The sequence below is a fragment of the Sugiyamaella lignohabitans genome, chromosome C (assembly GCF_001640025.1).
Source record: "Sugiyamaella lignohabitans strain CBS 10342 chromosome C, complete sequence".
Classification (NCBI taxonomy): Eukaryota; Fungi; Ascomycota; class Dipodascomycetes; order Dipodascales; family Trichomonascaceae; genus Sugiyamaella; species Sugiyamaella lignohabitans.
Window position 1 is genome coordinate 1,069,410 of NC_031671.1, and position 17,912 is coordinate 1,087,321.

The 17,912-nt window shown below is 46.1% G+C and overlaps 6 protein-coding genes and 1 non-coding gene across 7 annotated transcripts; 1 reads left to right on the plus strand and 6 right to left on the minus strand.

Moving 5' to 3' along the window:
• Window positions 1–387: 387 nt before the first annotated feature.
• MSS4 (1-phosphatidylinositol-4-phosphate 5-kinase) lies at window positions 388–2,600 on the minus strand (the record flags this gene model as incomplete). The annotated part of the gene is made up of 2 exons (XM_018881083.1): window positions 388–2,153; window positions 2,438–2,600. The coding sequence occupies 2 exons, from the start codon at window positions 2,598–2,600 to the stop codon at window positions 388–390; spliced, it is 1,929 nt and encodes a 642-aa protein (XP_018733708.1).
• Window positions 2,601–3,930: 1,330 nt separating this feature from the next.
• MSS4 (1-phosphatidylinositol-4-phosphate 5-kinase) lies at window positions 3,931–5,517 on the minus strand (the record flags this gene model as incomplete). The annotated part of the gene is made up of 1 exon (XM_018881084.1): window positions 3,931–5,517. The coding sequence occupies one exon, from the start codon at window positions 5,515–5,517 to the stop codon at window positions 3,931–3,933; it is 1,587 nt and encodes a 528-aa protein (XP_018733709.1).
• A 3,095-nt stretch (window positions 5,518–8,612) lies between these two features.
• On the minus strand, window positions 8,613–9,131 carry UBC6 (E2 ubiquitin-conjugating protein UBC6; the record flags this gene model as incomplete). The annotated part of the gene is made up of 1 exon (XM_018881085.1): window positions 8,613–9,131. One exon carries the CDS (start codon window positions 9,129–9,131, stop codon window positions 8,613–8,615), a length of 519 nt encoding a protein of 172 aa, XP_018733710.1.
• Window positions 9,132–12,329: 3,198 nt separating this feature from the next.
• On the minus strand, window positions 12,330–12,428 carry AWJ20_4036 (the record flags this gene model as incomplete). The annotated part of the gene is made up of 1 exon: window positions 12,330–12,428. It is a non-coding gene; the product is annotated as a tRNA-Ser (tRNA).
• Window positions 12,429–12,753: 325 nt separating this feature from the next.
• AWJ20_4037 (U4/U6.U5 small nuclear ribonucleoprotein) lies at window positions 12,754–13,638 on the minus strand (the record flags this gene model as incomplete). The annotated part of the gene is made up of 1 exon (XM_018881086.1): window positions 12,754–13,638. The coding sequence occupies one exon, from the start codon at window positions 13,636–13,638 to the stop codon at window positions 12,754–12,756; it is 885 nt and encodes a 294-aa protein (XP_018733711.1).
• Window positions 13,639–13,928: 290 nt separating this feature from the next.
• AWJ20_4038 (uncharacterized protein) lies at window positions 13,929–15,317 on the plus strand (the record flags this gene model as incomplete). Its single annotated transcript, XM_018881087.1, has 1 exon — window positions 13,929–15,317. The coding sequence occupies one exon, from the start codon at window positions 13,929–13,931 to the stop codon at window positions 15,315–15,317; it is 1,389 nt and encodes a 462-aa protein (XP_018733712.1).
• Window positions 15,318–15,545: 228 nt separating this feature from the next.
• On the minus strand, window positions 15,546–17,580 carry UBX7 (Ubx7p; the record flags this gene model as incomplete). The annotated part of the gene is made up of 2 exons (XM_018881088.1): window positions 15,546–17,255; window positions 17,464–17,580. 2 exons carry the CDS (start codon window positions 17,578–17,580, stop codon window positions 15,546–15,548), a joined length of 1,827 nt encoding a protein of 608 aa, XP_018733713.1.
• Window positions 17,581–17,912: the final 332 nt, after the last annotated feature.

Genomic DNA, 17,912 nt, shown 5'->3' on the forward strand with positions numbered 1-17,912 from the left:
CCAGATCTACCGTAGTCGAACTGTCTAAATCGTCGTCTACTCGCGGTGTGCGAGGCGACAGATGAAGTGAACAACAAGGGACGATGAGCGAGTAGTGAGACTTGAGACCAGAAGCCAATGAATGACAGCGCTTTTCGGTTGGGACTCGGGATGCCGCCAGCTGAAGATCGCTAATCCGAAGGGAGGAGTACCAAATGTGAAACCATGACAAGGGTGCTGAAGATCAGTTCGAATTCTTTTGTCAACTATCAAATAACAAGATAGTCTCATCATGACCTAATAGTCATAGCTAGTATTGGTCCTTCGAGGAGCAGGGAGCAACAGACAAGGCAATAAAAACCTTGAATCATGCTAGACTGACCAGGTAACCGCACATCATGAAAGAACTTAACAACGAGTAGACACTGATCTGCCAGGTCTAGGGACCACGGCAGATTGAACGAAATTGAGGAATCTCGCTCCATACTTCGAAGGGTGAACAACGTCAATAGCGGAGCTTCCAAAGATTAGTGATTTGGAAATGGTCTCCGCTCTCTTGCGCCAACTAAAGGGGCAAAGGGTATCAATCATACCAATGACAGGTTGTTGTTGACAAGTACGAGTGTCACTCTGAAGTCCTACCAATAATGAATAATCCATGATATTGTGTTGCTTCAAGAAATCGACATCCTTCGAGACTTGAACCATTAACTTGTCTCTGTCCTCTTGACTCATGAAGATAGCCTCGTGTTTGTCAGTCCAGTCAAGATCCTTGAACACTACACGACCACGATTGTCTTTTCTAGGTCCAGCACGTCGGTCATGGGTCGATCCCTTGAGGTCGTAAATCAATTGAGTTTCCTTCTGAAGCAAATTCTTCATAATGACGAAGTGAGTCTTCTTTCCACCAGCAACAAGGGTGTAGTTTCCAAGATAGAAAGGGAGCTGAGTACTGGACTGGGCCTTGACATGATTGTAATAATCGGCCAAAAATTCCGAATTAGCAATGACGTTGTGCTCTTTGCGTTTGATGGTCTTAATAATGTACTTGCCATCAGGTGTAAACAAGAAATCGGATCCAGATTTGCCAGGAGATTTAGTCTTGGTCAAGTCAGACTGCAAAACAAACGAGTTCAAAAACTCATGACAGTCAATTCCACAAAGGGTGCGGATGCTCTGATAAACAATAGGCGAATAGGCCTTAATAATGGCACCACCATCAAGTCTGTATTTCTTGTTCTCCATAGTGAGGGTCTCATGGCTACTAAGGGGAGTAGCATAGACGGCAGTTTGAACTCCATTAAACATGAGAGTGGATTTCAAAATAGGGGAAGCGTGACCAGTAAAAGAAGTCAGCTTTGCCTTGGCTCTTGTCAACAACAACGTTGTTTTAGACTTGTCGACTTCCTCAACCTGAATGACCAAATCGTCAGAGGGTGTTTGAGCAATGGGCTTAGATAGCGCCAATGGAGCTGTCTTGGGAAGCTCGAACTCTGAGTCAGCTTGAAGGCCACCAGAAACAACCAGTTGTGGCAAACCCTTGTACAAGGTTGCAACAGCAATAATCTCAGCAACAAGGCTGTCAATAGAGGAATTGCTGGTAGGGATGTCTGCAATAGCGCATGGAACCTCAGCCACCTTGGAAGGAGTGATTTCCTCAGATTCAGCCAAATCGCTTCGAGAGGTCTCCAAAGGCGACTCAACCAATGTAACTTCGCCATGGGACTCGGGAGTGGATTCATTCTCATCAATTTCAATAGGACAATCAGACAGAGCCCAAGAGGCAGCAGGAGCAGACCAGGTAGCCTCGGTGTCTTCCTCGGACCAGGTAGTTCCAAATTGGCCGGTGGTAAAGGCAGCCTCGTCTCCAGTCTCAAAAGACCACTCAGAGGAGTTGTCATCATCATTATCAATGGGAGCAGAGCTACAGTAAGCTTGTTCAGCAACAATATCAATGGGTTTCCAAACGGTGGGTTCGTTGAGGGTCTCATCAGATCCAACAGAGACACCAGAGTCATCAGGGGAACATTCAAGGATCAAAACCTTGTGATAAGCAAAAGCGGAACGTCTGGCTAGGCGACGGTTCTCTTGTTGTGCACAAGCACCATACTTGGGCACAACAATACCATGGTTGACGTCACTCAAGACAGGACGACGAGGGACTCTGTGGGAACCTAGCTTGTTAGCAGGTGTTGAATCAATTGAGCAGCAACCGCTTCGTAGTACTTACCTCCATTAGAGGAACAATAATCACCGTTGGTGAAGAGAGAGACACCCATTTTATCAATTAAAATGGGCAACAGTAAGACAGTAGTAGAAAAATAGTGTTGAAAGCGCTGGTTAAAAATTCACAGAACAAAAATATAGTGTAAGAACAACTGTAGTTTTATTCTGAGGAAAAAAAAAAGAGAAGAGAAGAAAAAAGGTCATTGCAGCGGATTTCCTTTCATATATATACACGGGGCTCTAAAGATTATGTTGATGTCTGCACCGACCACATAATCTTGGTTCACGTACCCGGTGGCTGCAACCTGCAGTCTGCAGCCTGCAGCCGCTGGGACACCGGCTGGGGAACCGGCTGGGGTACTCACTGGGAACAAGCCAGTGTCCAGTGCTAGCATCTGAACGTCAGGAAGGGCTAAGAATTTGCTGAAGCTATCATTTCGGACTAGATACACTAAATTTTGTCAAAAGTAGGTATGAGTTTACTCAGAATGTGTAACTTTATTCTAATTTTTTCGGTATGGAAATATCAGGGGTAATCTCATCGCTGCCCAGCTGAACGGCTAGGCCCATATGCGAGATAACAGGTCAGGCTGTAATGGGGCATGCATGCATGTATGCTAGGGGGGTATCAGGGTGGCCTGGGCAGACAGAGTCGCCTACTTTTTGGGCCGGTCGAAACTCGACAGCAGCCTTTATTTAGACGGCTGGGAGTATTGGAGCCGGCCTGAAGTTGGAGCTCAGCGGTACAAGCAATCTACGGGATCCTGAGTTAACAGCCGTCGTCGGCTTACTTGCAGAATTGCCAGAACTGCTGATATTAAGTAGATGTCGCCGCCACGTTCTTAAACCTCTCTCAGCGCCACAAGAATTCAGCAACTATAAGACCCACTATTACCTTAAACTAGAATGGTTGAATAAACTACTCCGGTCTCTATAAAGCAAGCCTAAGTTCGACGACTCGAGTTGGTTCCAGCTGCTCTTGGTTCTAGCTCACTACCGAGGCAAAACAATCAAAACAGAATGAGTGGAGTGGAACCCTTTACTATTAAAATGATAACCTGAATCCAATATAACCTATATAATATCTCAGTTCAGGCAAGCTGATGTTATCTTATGGAGATGTTCAGTTGGGTGACTGCTTACCGATTGGCTAGCCGCCTTTGAGTTTAACCTCAGAGCGTTCTGTCCAAGCAATTGGAGTACAAAATTTGGCTTCAATCTAGTAGTTGGTGTCGCTAGTAAACATAAACATATATCTTCAACTGCAATTTGGTAAGCGCATCAAATATGCGGGTGTTGTGCTTGACTCTTTGCCTTGGCGGCTTATTTTGAAAACCTCCTATAACCCCCCGCATACTATAATATCTTGAAATATTGATGTTACACAAGAATAACTATCTCTAGTGAAGTCCTATCTCGAGATCTAACATCGAGCTGCAGATTTATTGCCAGTATATAACTTATCTTGGGTATAATCTTAGGGCCTTTTCCATACGAGATTAAAGTAATTTTGACTAGATTACTTGGATTGATCATTTGTTATAGGTCGGGAAAAAAAAATAACGGGGTCGGGACCGGGTCCCGTCTCCGGAAGCCGGAGGCAGAGATCGAGATCAGACGGAGTCCTATCCCGATATTTATATACAAGGCCAAGGCACTGGGCAATCACTCTGCAATTACCGCCTCTTATATGACTACATCTACCTATTTATATACTCTACATATTTAATGTTTGTGGTGTCTGCTGACTCTGCCAGTGATGACCGCTGGTACCACTTTGGATTCCATGAAATTGAAAAACCTTGCAGCGTAGTCGCAGGGTTTCATACAACTAAGAGTCGTGGGATCATGTAACAGTCCCAATGCTGTTCTCTTCAGTGCTTGTGGTTTGTTATAGGGTGTCAAAATGTCAATGATTCCCATGACACCCTTTTTGCTGTCATCATACTTACCAACCAGCATGGAGTAGTCGAAGATGTTATTTCTCTTCAGGAATGCGATATCGTTCATTAATTGTATCATGAATTTTGTTCTCTCTTCTTCATTCATCTGAATCGTTTCCTTGTGTTTCATCCACTCAATGTCTTTGTACACTAACCGACCAACATTATCTGTGTTTTCATCAACGGCTCGATTGTAGGTAGACCCCTTGAGGTCAAAGACTTTGTCTACAAGGCCGTGTCCTGAGAACAAGTTCTTCATCACAACGAAATGAGTTCGCTTACCATTATCTTCATGGGTATAGTGACCAAGGAATACGGGCAAAAGACTATTCTTATGTCTCTCAAGATGCTCAACATAAGAGGGTAACAAGTCAATCAGCACCTCGTGTTCAGAACTGGGAATTGTCTTAATGATGTACTTACCGTTTTCAGTGTAGAGCAAATCTGAACCAGATCTGCCAGGAGACTTGATAGCAATACCAGCAGAATTCAAATCAAATGCGCTTAGATAGTCGCTGGTTCTAATTCCTTGTAGCCTACGAATGGTATTGAACAGATCTTGTGAATGCCCCTCAATTGTACCACCAGCCACCGCGTAAATGGTGGGAGAGGAGATATGGCTCACACCAGGAGTCAAACTAGTGCAGACGCATCTGTAAACACCATCAAAGAGAATGGCGGTTCTCAAGGATCGAGTCGGTGTCTTCTTCTCATAGGAGCGTTTGGCTGTAGTTGGGATACTTACCTTTTGCTGGTGTGAGCTGCTAGGACGAGTTCCTCGTGTATCACGAGGATTAGTAGAACTTTTGGTGGCAGAAGGCACTCGCTTTTTAGGACGAGGTGCCCTTGCTGTTTCCCAAGTGGATAACCTCCCACTCAAGTGAGACTCTGCTTTCTTGATGGATTCAGTACTGACAGTCGCACCAAGGGTAAGAACAAAGTTAAGGTGCTTCTCTACTCCTCTAATGGCCCTCCATAACTCTACTTCGGAGCGGTCAATCTGATCTCTAGCAATCTCAATGGTTTCATTGAGATCTGCTATAGCAGACGTTAAAGTAGACCAAGCACTGGATTGAGACAGGCGTGCTTTCCGAACAAGCTCCTGTGTCTTCTTCTCACAGAGCTTCTCACAGACATAGGTGTTGCAGTAGCCTTTACTCTCCAGGTACTTGACAGCCAATTCATTGGCGGAGTGGAACTTACTTTGTACCGAGCGGTCCCATAGGAGCTGTGGTATGTTTACCTCAGGTAAAAGGTACGAGCATGTGTATAGGTGATCGGTGAACTTGATGAGGTTGCGAGCCATGTATCGCACAGGTCTTGCATAGTTTGCAAGTGAGCGTCGAAGGGGTATATCGTAGTGATACATCTTGCAGTGTTTACGTAATACGTGAGGAGAGGAAAAGAGAAGGTAAACAAACCTAAAACTAAACCATATTTATACTCAGGGGCATTACTTCACGTGATTACGTGCATAGAGTTGGGATCAGTGGCCAAGCGATGGATCTTCACATGCTGCATATGTACGGCAATGCTAGATAATGTACGATAAGATAAGGTAGGATAGGATAAGCTAAAAGAAGATTTGGCCAGCTATCTAGGCTTATTTCCCAAAGCTTATAATTTCACTACAGACAGGGGTATGTGGAAACTAGGGTAATGGCAAATAATTGGGAATCCAGGAATACTTGTCGATCAGTATATACTAGCAATCTTGTTGACCTTGGTGCCCAGCTTTTAATCTGATGGATACAGCTCCTTTCAGTAAATCTATTTATATCTATCATCAGTTGCTAAGAAACCTAGGTTGAGCAAAAACAATATTTCCAGTCTTTGTAATTCTTGAATTCAATGGCTCAATTTTGTAATGTTCGCCGATCCACTCAACCCACCACCGAGGCTCGTGCTCACGTTTGGCTGCTTGGCCTCGTCCACCACTTCGTCATGTCCCAACAGCAAAATCATAACTTTGACCGAAGAAGGCGTGGATGTTATCCAAACTCGGTGGAACTTCAAAGAATAATCAATTTGCTAAAGGGAGCAAATAATGGCCGGGCCGATACGGCAACCTGACCACCTCACTTTCGGGGGCATCCTTTTCCACGTTATCATAAGCCTTCCATAACCAGCCTTGACCATATTAAATACAGTTGTTCATGTAACCCTAACTCTATAGCAAGCAATTCAGTACAAAGCCCATAAAAGGAACAATGACAGGCGACATTTTTTCTAGTCCATTAGGAAGTTGTCAAATTCAAAGCAATAAACTGTGCAGTAGTGACTACTGGCAATCTAGCATCAATTTGTGAATGACTGTATACCAGCTTGTAAGAAGGTAGGATCATTCCGTCTATACGAGAAATCCCGTTTGAATAGAATATATTAGCCGGTTGAATTGATTTGTGAACTCTGAACCTAGAATTAGACCCCAGGTCCAAGTCATAGCAGGGTGACACTGTTAAATGTTCATTGGTAAGGTGTATAACTAGGGCTCATATCTAGTTGCATAGTCGTCGTCCATAAATGATGTGAGGTTTGAACTCGGATCCAAGGTATCGCTAAGGATAATACGAAGCGATTGGAAGGTGTCAAAAATTTCCTGGAATAAGTAGGGAGCCAGTTCTTTAGTAGTTGAATGTAATCACCAATCCAGTAGTACCAAAAGTTTTCATAATCTTCAACTTAAAAGATGTTTTTTTTATTTTAAACATTTGTGCTCAAAACGAAAAGTAGTAGCCAAGCTGTCAAATACTTAGGAAAAAGGTGAAACCAACAACAGGCGATCTCAGGGAGAAATGAGGCAATTTAGTGTACACAAGATCAGCATATGGCAGCCGTCAATGTAGAATCTCCACGTGATTGTCGCAATTGATCGAGCCCTTTTCTGACAACTCTTTTCAGCTCTTGAACTCGATAGCAGCTGAGTTATTGCACCGGGCTAGCATTTGCTGAGTCCATACCTCTTAGCTAAACCAGCATCGGCTAGTCTGCTAAAATAGAACAAGACTGGGACTGGGCGATTGGGACTAACTTGAGAGGTCTCTTTTGGAAGCCTCACCTTCAACCAAATAATTTACCTGCCACAGCTATAACCGAACTAAAGTGACTTACGATAACAAAATCTATGTAACTGATGGAGAATCCGGAGGGTCTATTCCTATTGGACGTCTAATGCAGATTGTTCCATCAAGAATCTAAATAGACAGAGAGTCAATTTTTAAATACACTTATCCTATTTCTACTATTCAATTGTCAGATTATCATTTTCTTTAAAAATCTACAAAAACTTCACCTGTGCTTGCCAGAGCTATCCGCTCTTACGCACAGGATCCATTTCCCGTCTGCGCTGCAAGTGGCCCCACCAGCTTAGCTGCTGGGACCGCCCTACACCCATGTTCTCACGGCCTGGATTTGGTTCGCTGGGCCAGCAGGTGCTTAGCAGCCTGCTGGTATCAGCCCCATTTTGTCCGGCCGCTTTCTACGCTCTTCCCCCTATAGGCAGCTGTGTATCCAGGGAGCGCCAGCCCACCGCCAGCCGCAGACAGACCGCGTCCCCACAGTTATTGCCGTTATAGTCACTATCATGCGGCTCACCGAGGTTCCTTGGGGACGAAGCGATAACCACTAGGCCAAAAGGCCTAACAGTTGTAAATCTAGTTTTCTAGGGGATCTTATGGGAGAAAGTTGAAACTTGATTTGCGATTTTCTCGATCAATATTTAACGTTTTAGGTTAGTTTTGAGCCCATGACGATCAGTAGATCCTGCTCTATCGTTTGACACCAATTTTAAAAAAAAAAGGGTCGATCAAGAGAATTGGGAAAATAATATTAATAACCATATAAATCTTCTTAGTCACCTGATAGTCACGTGACTTTATTTAGAGATCTGGGTTCGATTCTAGGCTCGAGCAAATAAATTGTACACTTAATCTGGATATTATCCATTGAGGAAGTAAAACTAATCAGACTATAAAAACTATAAATCCCTTCGCAACAAAGGTAACTCGGAGTTGGCAAAATATTAATGTTGGTTGTAACTGTATCTTGAGGTGATCTAAGAGTGTATGGGCATTTGGCTTAAAGACATCAACGAAGCCGAAATCGAGAGGTTGGCATTAACCCAACAAACGGATCATCACTTTTTAAAGGTCTTCCCTTCTTCACATGACTTCTGTCACCAGTCACTTGTATGCCTAATTCTCTATTTTAAAGAAACATATCAACGGTTTAATCACGACCTCCCAGGAGGGTTTAGCCAGATAATAAGACACGAAGTGACACCCCGACGCCCCGACTCGAGCGAAGCGAGAGGAGCCACGGGGTCTGGGGCAGAGCCCCAGCCGCCGGAGGCAGGCCACAATCAATATATACCAGATGAAAGCCATTAATATCTACCAGAACAGAAACAAAAAACAAATATGTGCATGTATATGAAAAATAGGGAGCCATTAGCAGGCAATAGTGTTAGCGATATACCTGGATGAGGTGGCTGGCAAGAACATAGGATGCGACAACAACTACAACACATAGCGCCTTCTGGCCTAGTGAGAATCCGCTAGTGTTAGTGGTAGCCGTTTTTTCAGTTTCCTGGCCAGCTCCAGCTTGTACTAGAGTGGCAGTTCCTGACTGGGTAACCCCGTTAGGCTTCTGAGAGGCCGTAGAGTTAGCAGAGGCAGCAAGGGCTTCCTGGGCCTGTTGAGCCACCAAATCGGCAGAATTTTTCTTGGCCACCTCGGGGAAATGGATATTAAAGTTGACGTTATACTTGACATTCCAGGCAAGTGACTCTCGAGCGAGCTTCCGTTTCTGTTCGTCGGTGGAAATCATCGACCCGGCAGTCGACTCGTCTGAAACCATAAAACTCAGTAACCCCGTCAAAATCGTGCTCACAGACCACGCAGGGTTCCATGTCTTGGGGTGATAATCGGAAATCGACAGGCACAATCGGGTACTGGTCTTAAACCGGCCACTAGGAGTCATCATCCGGATAGCAGGTGGTTTGAATGGGTAATCCGCCGGAAAAACTAGTGTGCCATGGTACTGGCCTCCTTCATATGGAGTATCAGGGGGTCCTGTTATCAGGTAGTGCCATCTGGCTATGTTAGTGATCTTTCCATGCTGGCTGCCTCCGGCGGCTGGGGCTCCGCCCCAGACCCCGTGGCTCCTCTCGCTTCGCTCGAGTCGGGCGTCGGGTTCCCACGGATTATTATTGAAATAGTCCGATATATGTCGACCTGATATCGTGCTATTTCATAGATCTGACGAATTTCAGTCCCTGTCTCTGGGAAGAGGTTGGGTTCGGACTGGAGAATGAGGTGGCGTTGGTTCCGATCCTGAGTGATCCACAGAACAAACTTACTCTAAAATGTTCGACTCACTTGGTAGTGCTTCTATGTACTGTGTGGGGTTTTCTTGGATTAATTTATACTCCCTCGCCAACTGTTTTGTTGTTAGTCTATTGTTCACGGCCGCTTATATCGGACTCGGTGTTCCGAATAATGTCCTTCATCACTTGACCGGGCCTCGTGGTTGTCTCCTTCGAGTCTGGCTTTGATCCTGATCTCAGGACACTATAGTTTAGACCACTCGTGTGAAGAAATTTCACAGCGATACAACCTGATATAACAGTCCCAGATCCATATCAACCGCGGAACTCCACTACGAACGGCCACTGAATAACTCCTGTGAACCGCACAGAAGCTCGCGAAGCGAGCACAACGCGGTCTGGGGCAGCGCCCCAGCCGCCGGAGGCACACCACTTTCATCGAACCAACTTACTCTTTTGTGAGCGGCTTTTGTAGCCATGTTTGCGGACTTGTATCTGTTAAACTGGTTGATATATTGGTTCACAAATATGAAACCATGCCGGTATCTTCAGGTTGGGACCTGGCGGTAACTTGGCCCTAACCCACCAGTGATGATGCCGTTCAAAATGGGCAGTTCAATGGGAACGCCAGAATGGCGTACCAGATGTGGTGGTGAAAGGGCTCATTTTCCGCACTTGGAAGTTGGACGTGTGGTGTTTCCATTTTTGCTGGTTGTAGTTATGCCCTTGTGTTTATGAAATTCGGTATGAGTTATCAAGATCAGGTCGGGCAAGAAATGTGCTGGTGCTTGCTTGCTTCTGAAATGCTTGTTATAATACCGTTAGTAATAGCTCGGTAATTAAGGTAGCTGGACTTCGGACTCTCTGTTATTGATTTTAGCGGTTTTTGTGCTTATACCGATGATATACCGAGTAGCGACTGTTTGCGACTGTTTGCTATTGTCTCTTGCATTGGTACCTGTGGAAATATGTTCAGCAGATCACTATCACTGCATGCACGGTTAATTGGCGATTATGCACCTGGATGTGAGGGTACCGACAAAGTGGCCAGCATTTACTGCTTATCAACTGGAGCCTCTGTATCGGTGACATTCCCGCTGTGATTGGATAGGTGTTCTATATTGCTAATATATTGGTCACTTGGTCAACCCTCGACATACTTCGTGGCTTTCAGCTCCACGTCCCATCCTCTCAGCTACTCAATTACTTAAAAACTAACTACCCAGCCATCTGCTCGAGTGTCACTTTCTTTACTAAATAATACAACTGGCTTTTAAATTATTGCTTTTACAGTCTCGATATCAGCTCCTTCATTCTGTTTATCTCTAGATTGGTCTTTTAACCCTATTACAATGATGGGTGTTTTATGTGTGTGCTTCTATCGCTGCTGCTGTCACCTGCTGTGTGTCAATTAGCCGCCTCGTTATTAGCCAATCTCTATAAACTTCGATACCATACTCCAGTATTTTAACTCGAATCATTTAGGTTAGTCTCGCTATTATCTAATCTTATTCTATTTACTCTTTTTATCACCTTATCGTAGACCCTCATCTCCCCTGCCTCGTTATCATGGGTTAGGTTTACGTTTGTATACAAACGTACATATTCCTAATAATAAACATGACGGTTAATCTCCACCACAAACCTAAATCGCCGCTACCATCTAAGACACTTAAAACATAGTTTTGAGTTGAGTAGCAGGATATAAATATACGACTGTTGGGCATGTTGTGTGTTGAACAAATGAGAAATTAAATATCCAGTGGAATCAGTTTTTTGTGTCGATTCATTTTTTTCATATTTTGTCACTCCTTGAAATTTTGTTATTTTTTAGTTTATATTCGATCTATAGACAGCAGTGATGGGGATCTGTTTGTCTTGTTTCCGCTCTAGTTACCCCGAAGAAAATGGGTCTGGTGGTCCTACAGAGACAAGTCCTCTGTTACAAGAGTACTCTGCCAACAGTGTTGGTGCCAATAATCCATACAGAGCCAGCATAACCGATCCAGACCGATTAGACCGTGCCAAACGGCAGCAGGCATTGAACACTATAGTTGGTTTTACTGGTGAAAACCTGATAGATGTGACGTCGGTTGCCCAACCCGAAATTCATACAATCGGCCGCTCGGCTGTCGAGTATAAAAAGCTGCTGGCAGAGATCTCCAACGATGCCGGTGGAGTGTCTGGTAAGTCGGACCACAAATCACAATCGGATTCTCAATCACAATCTCCTGAACATTCACAGAAAAAGCCATCAACTACATTCCTACCGAAACTGCCGACCATGAAAGTCCTTTCAGAGGAAGAGCGTGCCTGGCTCAAGGGACTCAACTCTGGGGCTTCAAGTGCTCTGAAGCAGGAGAATCCTGTCCAGCTACCGGGACCCTTAGTGCATACATTCTAGCCCATATGTGGATTTCTATATTTTATTTGTTCTGCTTTCTTTGGTTCCTCATAGTATTTATAATTGTAATGTAATATTCAACTGCTTTTGGGGCTCGTTGCCTCCGGCGGCTGGGGCTCCGCCCCAGACCCCGTGGCTCCTCTCGCTTTGCTCAAGTCGTTAATTTGGGGTCCCAGTTGCTCGTAAGAGTGTGCAATAGCTACGGTCAGATGTGTTTAGCTTTATATTTGGCTGACGGTTATTTGGAGTTTAGGTAGCATGTGTATATACTATCGACATATAAAATTGGTGTCTTCGTTGCTAATACTATGCGTGGTGTAATAGAGACGCATTTAAGTCGAATAAAGGCGGCCATTTAATACAATATATTTATTTTCCATATTAATATAAATTGTTTCTGCTTTACTAGTTAAGTATCTCCTATCAGGAAAAAAAAAATCAAAAAATATGACGACACCAGCAGGACTCGAACCTGCGAGGGAGAATCCCAAAAGATGCCTGAACCCATAGGTATTCAAGTCTTTCGCCTTAACCGCTCGGCCATAGTGCCAATTGATGGAAGTGATTTTTTTCACCTGCTGACAACCTGGGTATATGCGCCAAAAGAGACAGACCCTCCACAGGCCTTTTTCTGGTGAAATATGAGTCCAACCAACTACAAACGACTACCACAGCACTCAAAACGCCATAAAACAGGTAGAAAACCCCGAAATAAGCACGGGGAACTAAAACTACCGAGTACGGTCCGAGCCATCTCCTGCGGAGCAGGAGCAACGGGGTCTGGGGCAGCGCCCCAGCCGCCGGAGGCACACCCTCCACTGTATTCGTTCAAAGAATTTGAAATACAGGAATAAATAAGAAGCAGATAAGAGCTGTTATTCGCGAGTGGGCGACAGGTCTCTGTTGAAGCCGCGAGTACGGTTCATGTACTGCCTGAAGGTCGACGACTTGGCAGTCTTTGCAATACCACTGACGTCAGCACCAACCACTTTTTGGCCTTTTGTGGTGGAGAATCCAGAGAATCCCATCATTTTGCGCATGAGTTCTTCTGGGTCTTCTGGTGCAGCTTCTGTAGCAGGTGTGTTGTCAATCTGCTGTTTTTTATCGGTATCATTGCCAGCCTTATTGTCGCGATAAGAATCGTACCGGGACTTGGAGAGTCCATTGGATGTTTTGGTTTTACTGTCAAATTCGCCAGATCTGCTCCGTGACCTGCTCCTAGCACTATTGTACCGTCTGTATGAATCTCGGTTACGGCCAAAATCTCTGCCTCTTTCACGACGGTCTCCTCTGTCTTCCTCAATCTCCCGTTTTGGATCATAATAGCGGTCGTCATACCGAGAATCCTCATATCGACCTCTACCACGTGGAGTCTCATCTCGTTCGTATCGTCCACTTCTGTCACCACGATCGCCACGGTCGGTAATGCGGTCATCACGTCTGTCATACCTGCGACTGTCTCCTCTATATGGACTATAGCTCCTTTCAGATCTCCGTTTACTGTCACGATCATCTCGTTCATATCTGGTTGCCCTTCGAACTGTTTCTCGGCTTCCGCTTCTATCACCGTATCTATCAGAGTCTCGGCCATACTCTCTACTCCTGCTTCTTGGATCATTTGTATTCTCGTCACCATCTTTTGATGAATCCGATGGTCTCGACTCTGATATCGAGTCTAACTCATCCTTTTTATCAGCACTGTAACTGTCAGCATCGTAATCCATGAAATCCGCAGCAGACGCTCTACTTTGCCTCGACATCGTAATTTCTCTCAGGACTCAGTAGCTTCTTCCTCTGCACCTAAGATACTGCTCCAGAAATACCAGCTATATACTTTTTGTTCAACCCAGCGGTTCAAATCCAATCAGTTTATCAGATCTCTTTTTGTTTTGGTCGGTCTAAAAGATTCTGGAAATGATTTGTGTTCACATGTAATCAAGTTCTTGCCGCCGCACATATTCAGATCAATGTTTATTATGTCCTTATCTCACACTACGATTCTATCACCCAGGAGAAGAGACTTCTTCAATTTTGGATTGGTGTCAGCAAAATGTCATTAATAGACACGGTTCTGGCCAATAAACTATTCACAGATCGTAGACGAGTATCTCTGTACTCGAACTTCCGCAAACTCAAGGATTCTAACATCGATGGTTATGAAGCTAACATTGCAGCGTGGAAAATACTACTGACAGACGCACTTGATCAGGGGAATTTTGAAGATGCCACAGCCATTCCAGGTGGCCCGGGGCTATTAGAAGCACTCTATGATCCTGATAATGGAAGACCTTTAGCACTGGATGTTGTAATAGACGAGTTAGTGGCGGACAAAGTGCTCATCCCACTACCAATATATATGGCGGAGAAGTCGAGTATCTACAGTCAGGGGGCTTGGCTCACAAAAATGCTGAACCCAAAGGTGGTCACATCGTGGGTGCTATCATACACCAAAGTATGGGACTCATCTTGGAAATCAATTGGCCCAAAAGCCGAGCTGGGAACTCTGAAAAAGGAGAAATATATTAGCATCCAAGCATTAGAAACTATAGGCAATGCCATATGGGCCAATCTTGAAAATGAGCATGGCATCACTGCCAGCTATACTAACGGAGTTTTTACAAAAGAAATGCTGACATCGCTTCTATCAGAAGTATCTGTCACCAAAAAGATCCACAATACAGTGCAAACGTCACGGGTGCTCCTATCCCCTACAGATATCGAGGTAGTACTGAAATATCTTGTTCGAGATAAGAACAAGTTGATATCCGATGGACAGATCTATAAAGTCAATTCACGAAATGCTTCACCACTTATCACACAAAAGGACATTGCCATTGCTAACCTCCGGTCGACAATACTACAAGTCACAGACCGGGTCAACGGGCTGTCAGACCAGATTGCCGACTGCGACTTAAAAGCGCGGAATGCTCTTGAGAGAAAGAACAAGCCGGTTGCTGTCTATGCATTAAAATCTAAAAAGTTGGCTGAATCTAGTCAAGTCAAAGCACTGGACATGTTGAGCAACCTCGAGCTGTTAGTAGGCAAAATCGACGACGCTACAGACCAAGCCGAGATCGTGTCTGCTCTGAGTTCCGGAGCCGAAATTCTCACAACACTCAACTCGACAATTGGCGGAGCAGAGAAGGTCGGAGATCTGATGGATCAACTGCGAGACCAGGCCGACGAGACGGACGAAATCGGGCGCGAGATCTCGAGCATGGTCGGCCGAAGCGTGGACGAAGACGAAGTCGAGTCGGAACTCGATCTCATGCTTGCCGAAGAGCGCCAAAAACAGCTCGACAAACTCCCTGTCCCGCCCACCAACTCAACACACGCTACCCCTGCCAAAGACTCACAAGAAGACCCGGCCATTGCATCACTCTCGGACGAACTCAGCGCTACCAGCCTAGAACCACGCAAAAAGGTACTTGCAGAGTAACTCTCACCCTAGACTTTATTTATATTAGACCACTTTTGATCGGTGTCCACTGCCTCCGGCGGCTGGGGCTCTGCCCCAGACCCCGTAGCTCCTGCTTCGCAGGAGACCCTGGACCGTAGACGGGGAACCGACTCGAGCGGAGCGAGAGGAGCCACGGGGTCTGGGGCGGAGCCCCAGCCGCCGGAGGCAGATGGGGATCACACGTGTTTTTTATGAGAAATGTACTGGCTAGCTATTATTGTCGTCCTCGAGGTTGAGTTGGTTGCCGTTGTAGGTCAGACGGTCGTCTTTGGCGTCGTCGTTGTCGTGGAGGGTGCGGACGTTGACGGCGGAGGAGGACCGACTGCTGCTGATGCTGTTGGGCTTGCTCGGGTGGACGTCGTCTCGAGGTTGGGAAAACGAGTTTGCCGACAAGAGGGTGGCCGGGGCCGGGTTCTCTGATTTTGGTGGCGATGGAGACGACGGATTAGTGTTGTCAGATGGCCGTGGAGTGGGCAGAGGAGTGCTATAACCACTTCTTCGTGGATTAGGAACAGGACTGGCCGACCGTGAAGGCTCGTCAGACGGCTCCGATGGAGCGGGTGGAGGGGGTTTGTATCCTATACCAAGAAAGGTATAAATGGCGTCAGAAATGGTGCGGGTTCCTCCTTGCAGCCATGCCGACGGTGAATATGAGGATGAGTATGCATTAAGGACGTTTTCAGCGGGTTTGAGGATCAGGGTAGACGAAGGACATAGATCTAGTTCTAGTAGGGTAGAGTTTTCTTCTCCAGGACCAAAGGAGCGTTTTGGAAACGTCTGGTAGAATTGATAAGGGTCTTCCGAGTCCGTTCTGTTCTCATCAACCCATTTGCGAACGATATCTAAAGTATCGGAGTTGTTGAAGATATTTTTTAGGGCCTGGCCATCAAACAGTCGGATGACAAGTGCACATTGATTAGACTGAGAAAGTGACAGTGAGCGAGTTTGTTTCTTTTTTTGAGGGATTGTGGTCGATTCAGCAGCCAACGGAACATCTTGTTGCTCTTGTTGGTGGTGTAATCGTTGAGCACGTCTTTCTTCACGGTCTGTTTCCAGTAGACGAAGTATGCGTTTTCTTTCCTCAGCATCCGCCTGTCTTTGCTTTCGCAATTGTATCTGGTATCGTTGTGTATCAGATAAGCCAGAAGACGACGAGGTCGAGCTGGAGTGGGTGTTGGAAGTGTTAGTAGAAGCAGAAGCAGCAACAGAGTTCGTTGGAGTGGACGATTTCTCTTTACGAGGTACGGGTGGATTAGTGGGTTCCGGGCTCGAACTGGATACATCATTAGCCCCAGAATTCGATGCACTATTTGTTGATGTTGTTGTGGAACCAGAACCCGATGTGGATATTGTATTATTGTGTGATGTCGATGCGCTACGATCGGTAGCAGCATCTGAACCACGAGTTACAGCTGAATCATCAGCAGTTGAATTGCCAGCTCCAGTGGAATTCGACGAATCAGAACCAGCAGAAGGTGTGACTGAAGAGACAGAAGGAACTGAAGCAGAAGAACCAGCTGGAAGTCCACTTGCAGACCCCGACCTGCCTGTCAGAGCAGCAACAGCAGCGGCAGCGGCAGCAGCAATTGCGTTCTGATCGAGAGAAGAACCATTCGAGCTATCCAAACTAGACTGATTCTGAACATTTGCGGTCGAACCAGTGTCGTTTCCAGCACCACTGGTATTACCACTGACGTCTCTGACGCCCCTAACCAGGCCCTGATCTGCCTGAGCCAGGCGGTCTAGAAACTCCTGAGCATCGACCTCACTGTCGAAACGGTCGACAACCACCGACTGATTTATAATAAATATGCTTGGAATCTTAGCTACGGGGAACACCTGGCTGAAAAACACATACTGCTGCGACCCGGCGACCACTTCTAACGGGACAAACTTGGTCTGGATATACGACTCAGCCTAAAAACACATGTCAGTAAAACGCTATTCACGGTCTCGATGCCTCCGGCGGCTGGGGCTCTGCCCCAGACCCCGTAGCTCCTGCTTCGCAGGAGTCAGCCAGGCCCGTCGACGCCCCGACTCGAGCGTAGCGAGAGGAGCCACGGGGTCTGGGGCGGAGCCCCAGCCGCCGGAGGCATCGACCCCCAACCACACGTGGGGGCCATACCCCGGGCTCCCGGGCCCTTTTGGGGTAAAACTCACCTGAGGCTGGTTCACGAGCCTGTCCGCCCATAGCAAATCGTCTGAAAGAGACTCGGAAGAGACTGGAACTGGAGTTAGACATTTGGGTCCTGGATCGAAGGTGGGGGCATGTTCGGTACCCCGCACCGGCGGCGAGCACTTACCGGGACTGACCAATACCAGGAGCTTCTTATTCAGCTGCAAAGACTGGCCAATAGCCGTCTCCACGGACTTGTGAAAGATGGACTCCTTCATTCGCGACTGTACAGAAATCACTGCGATATTTTTCGGCTCGTCTGATTTCGTGACCTCGCAGACGTAAATGGTGCAGCCTGGCTTGCTGATACTGAGGTGGCTGCTCGTGATGCTGGCTCGTTCCCACCCGCACATATCGTCTGTCACAGCCACCTATCGCTAAACCGGGGGTCACGACGC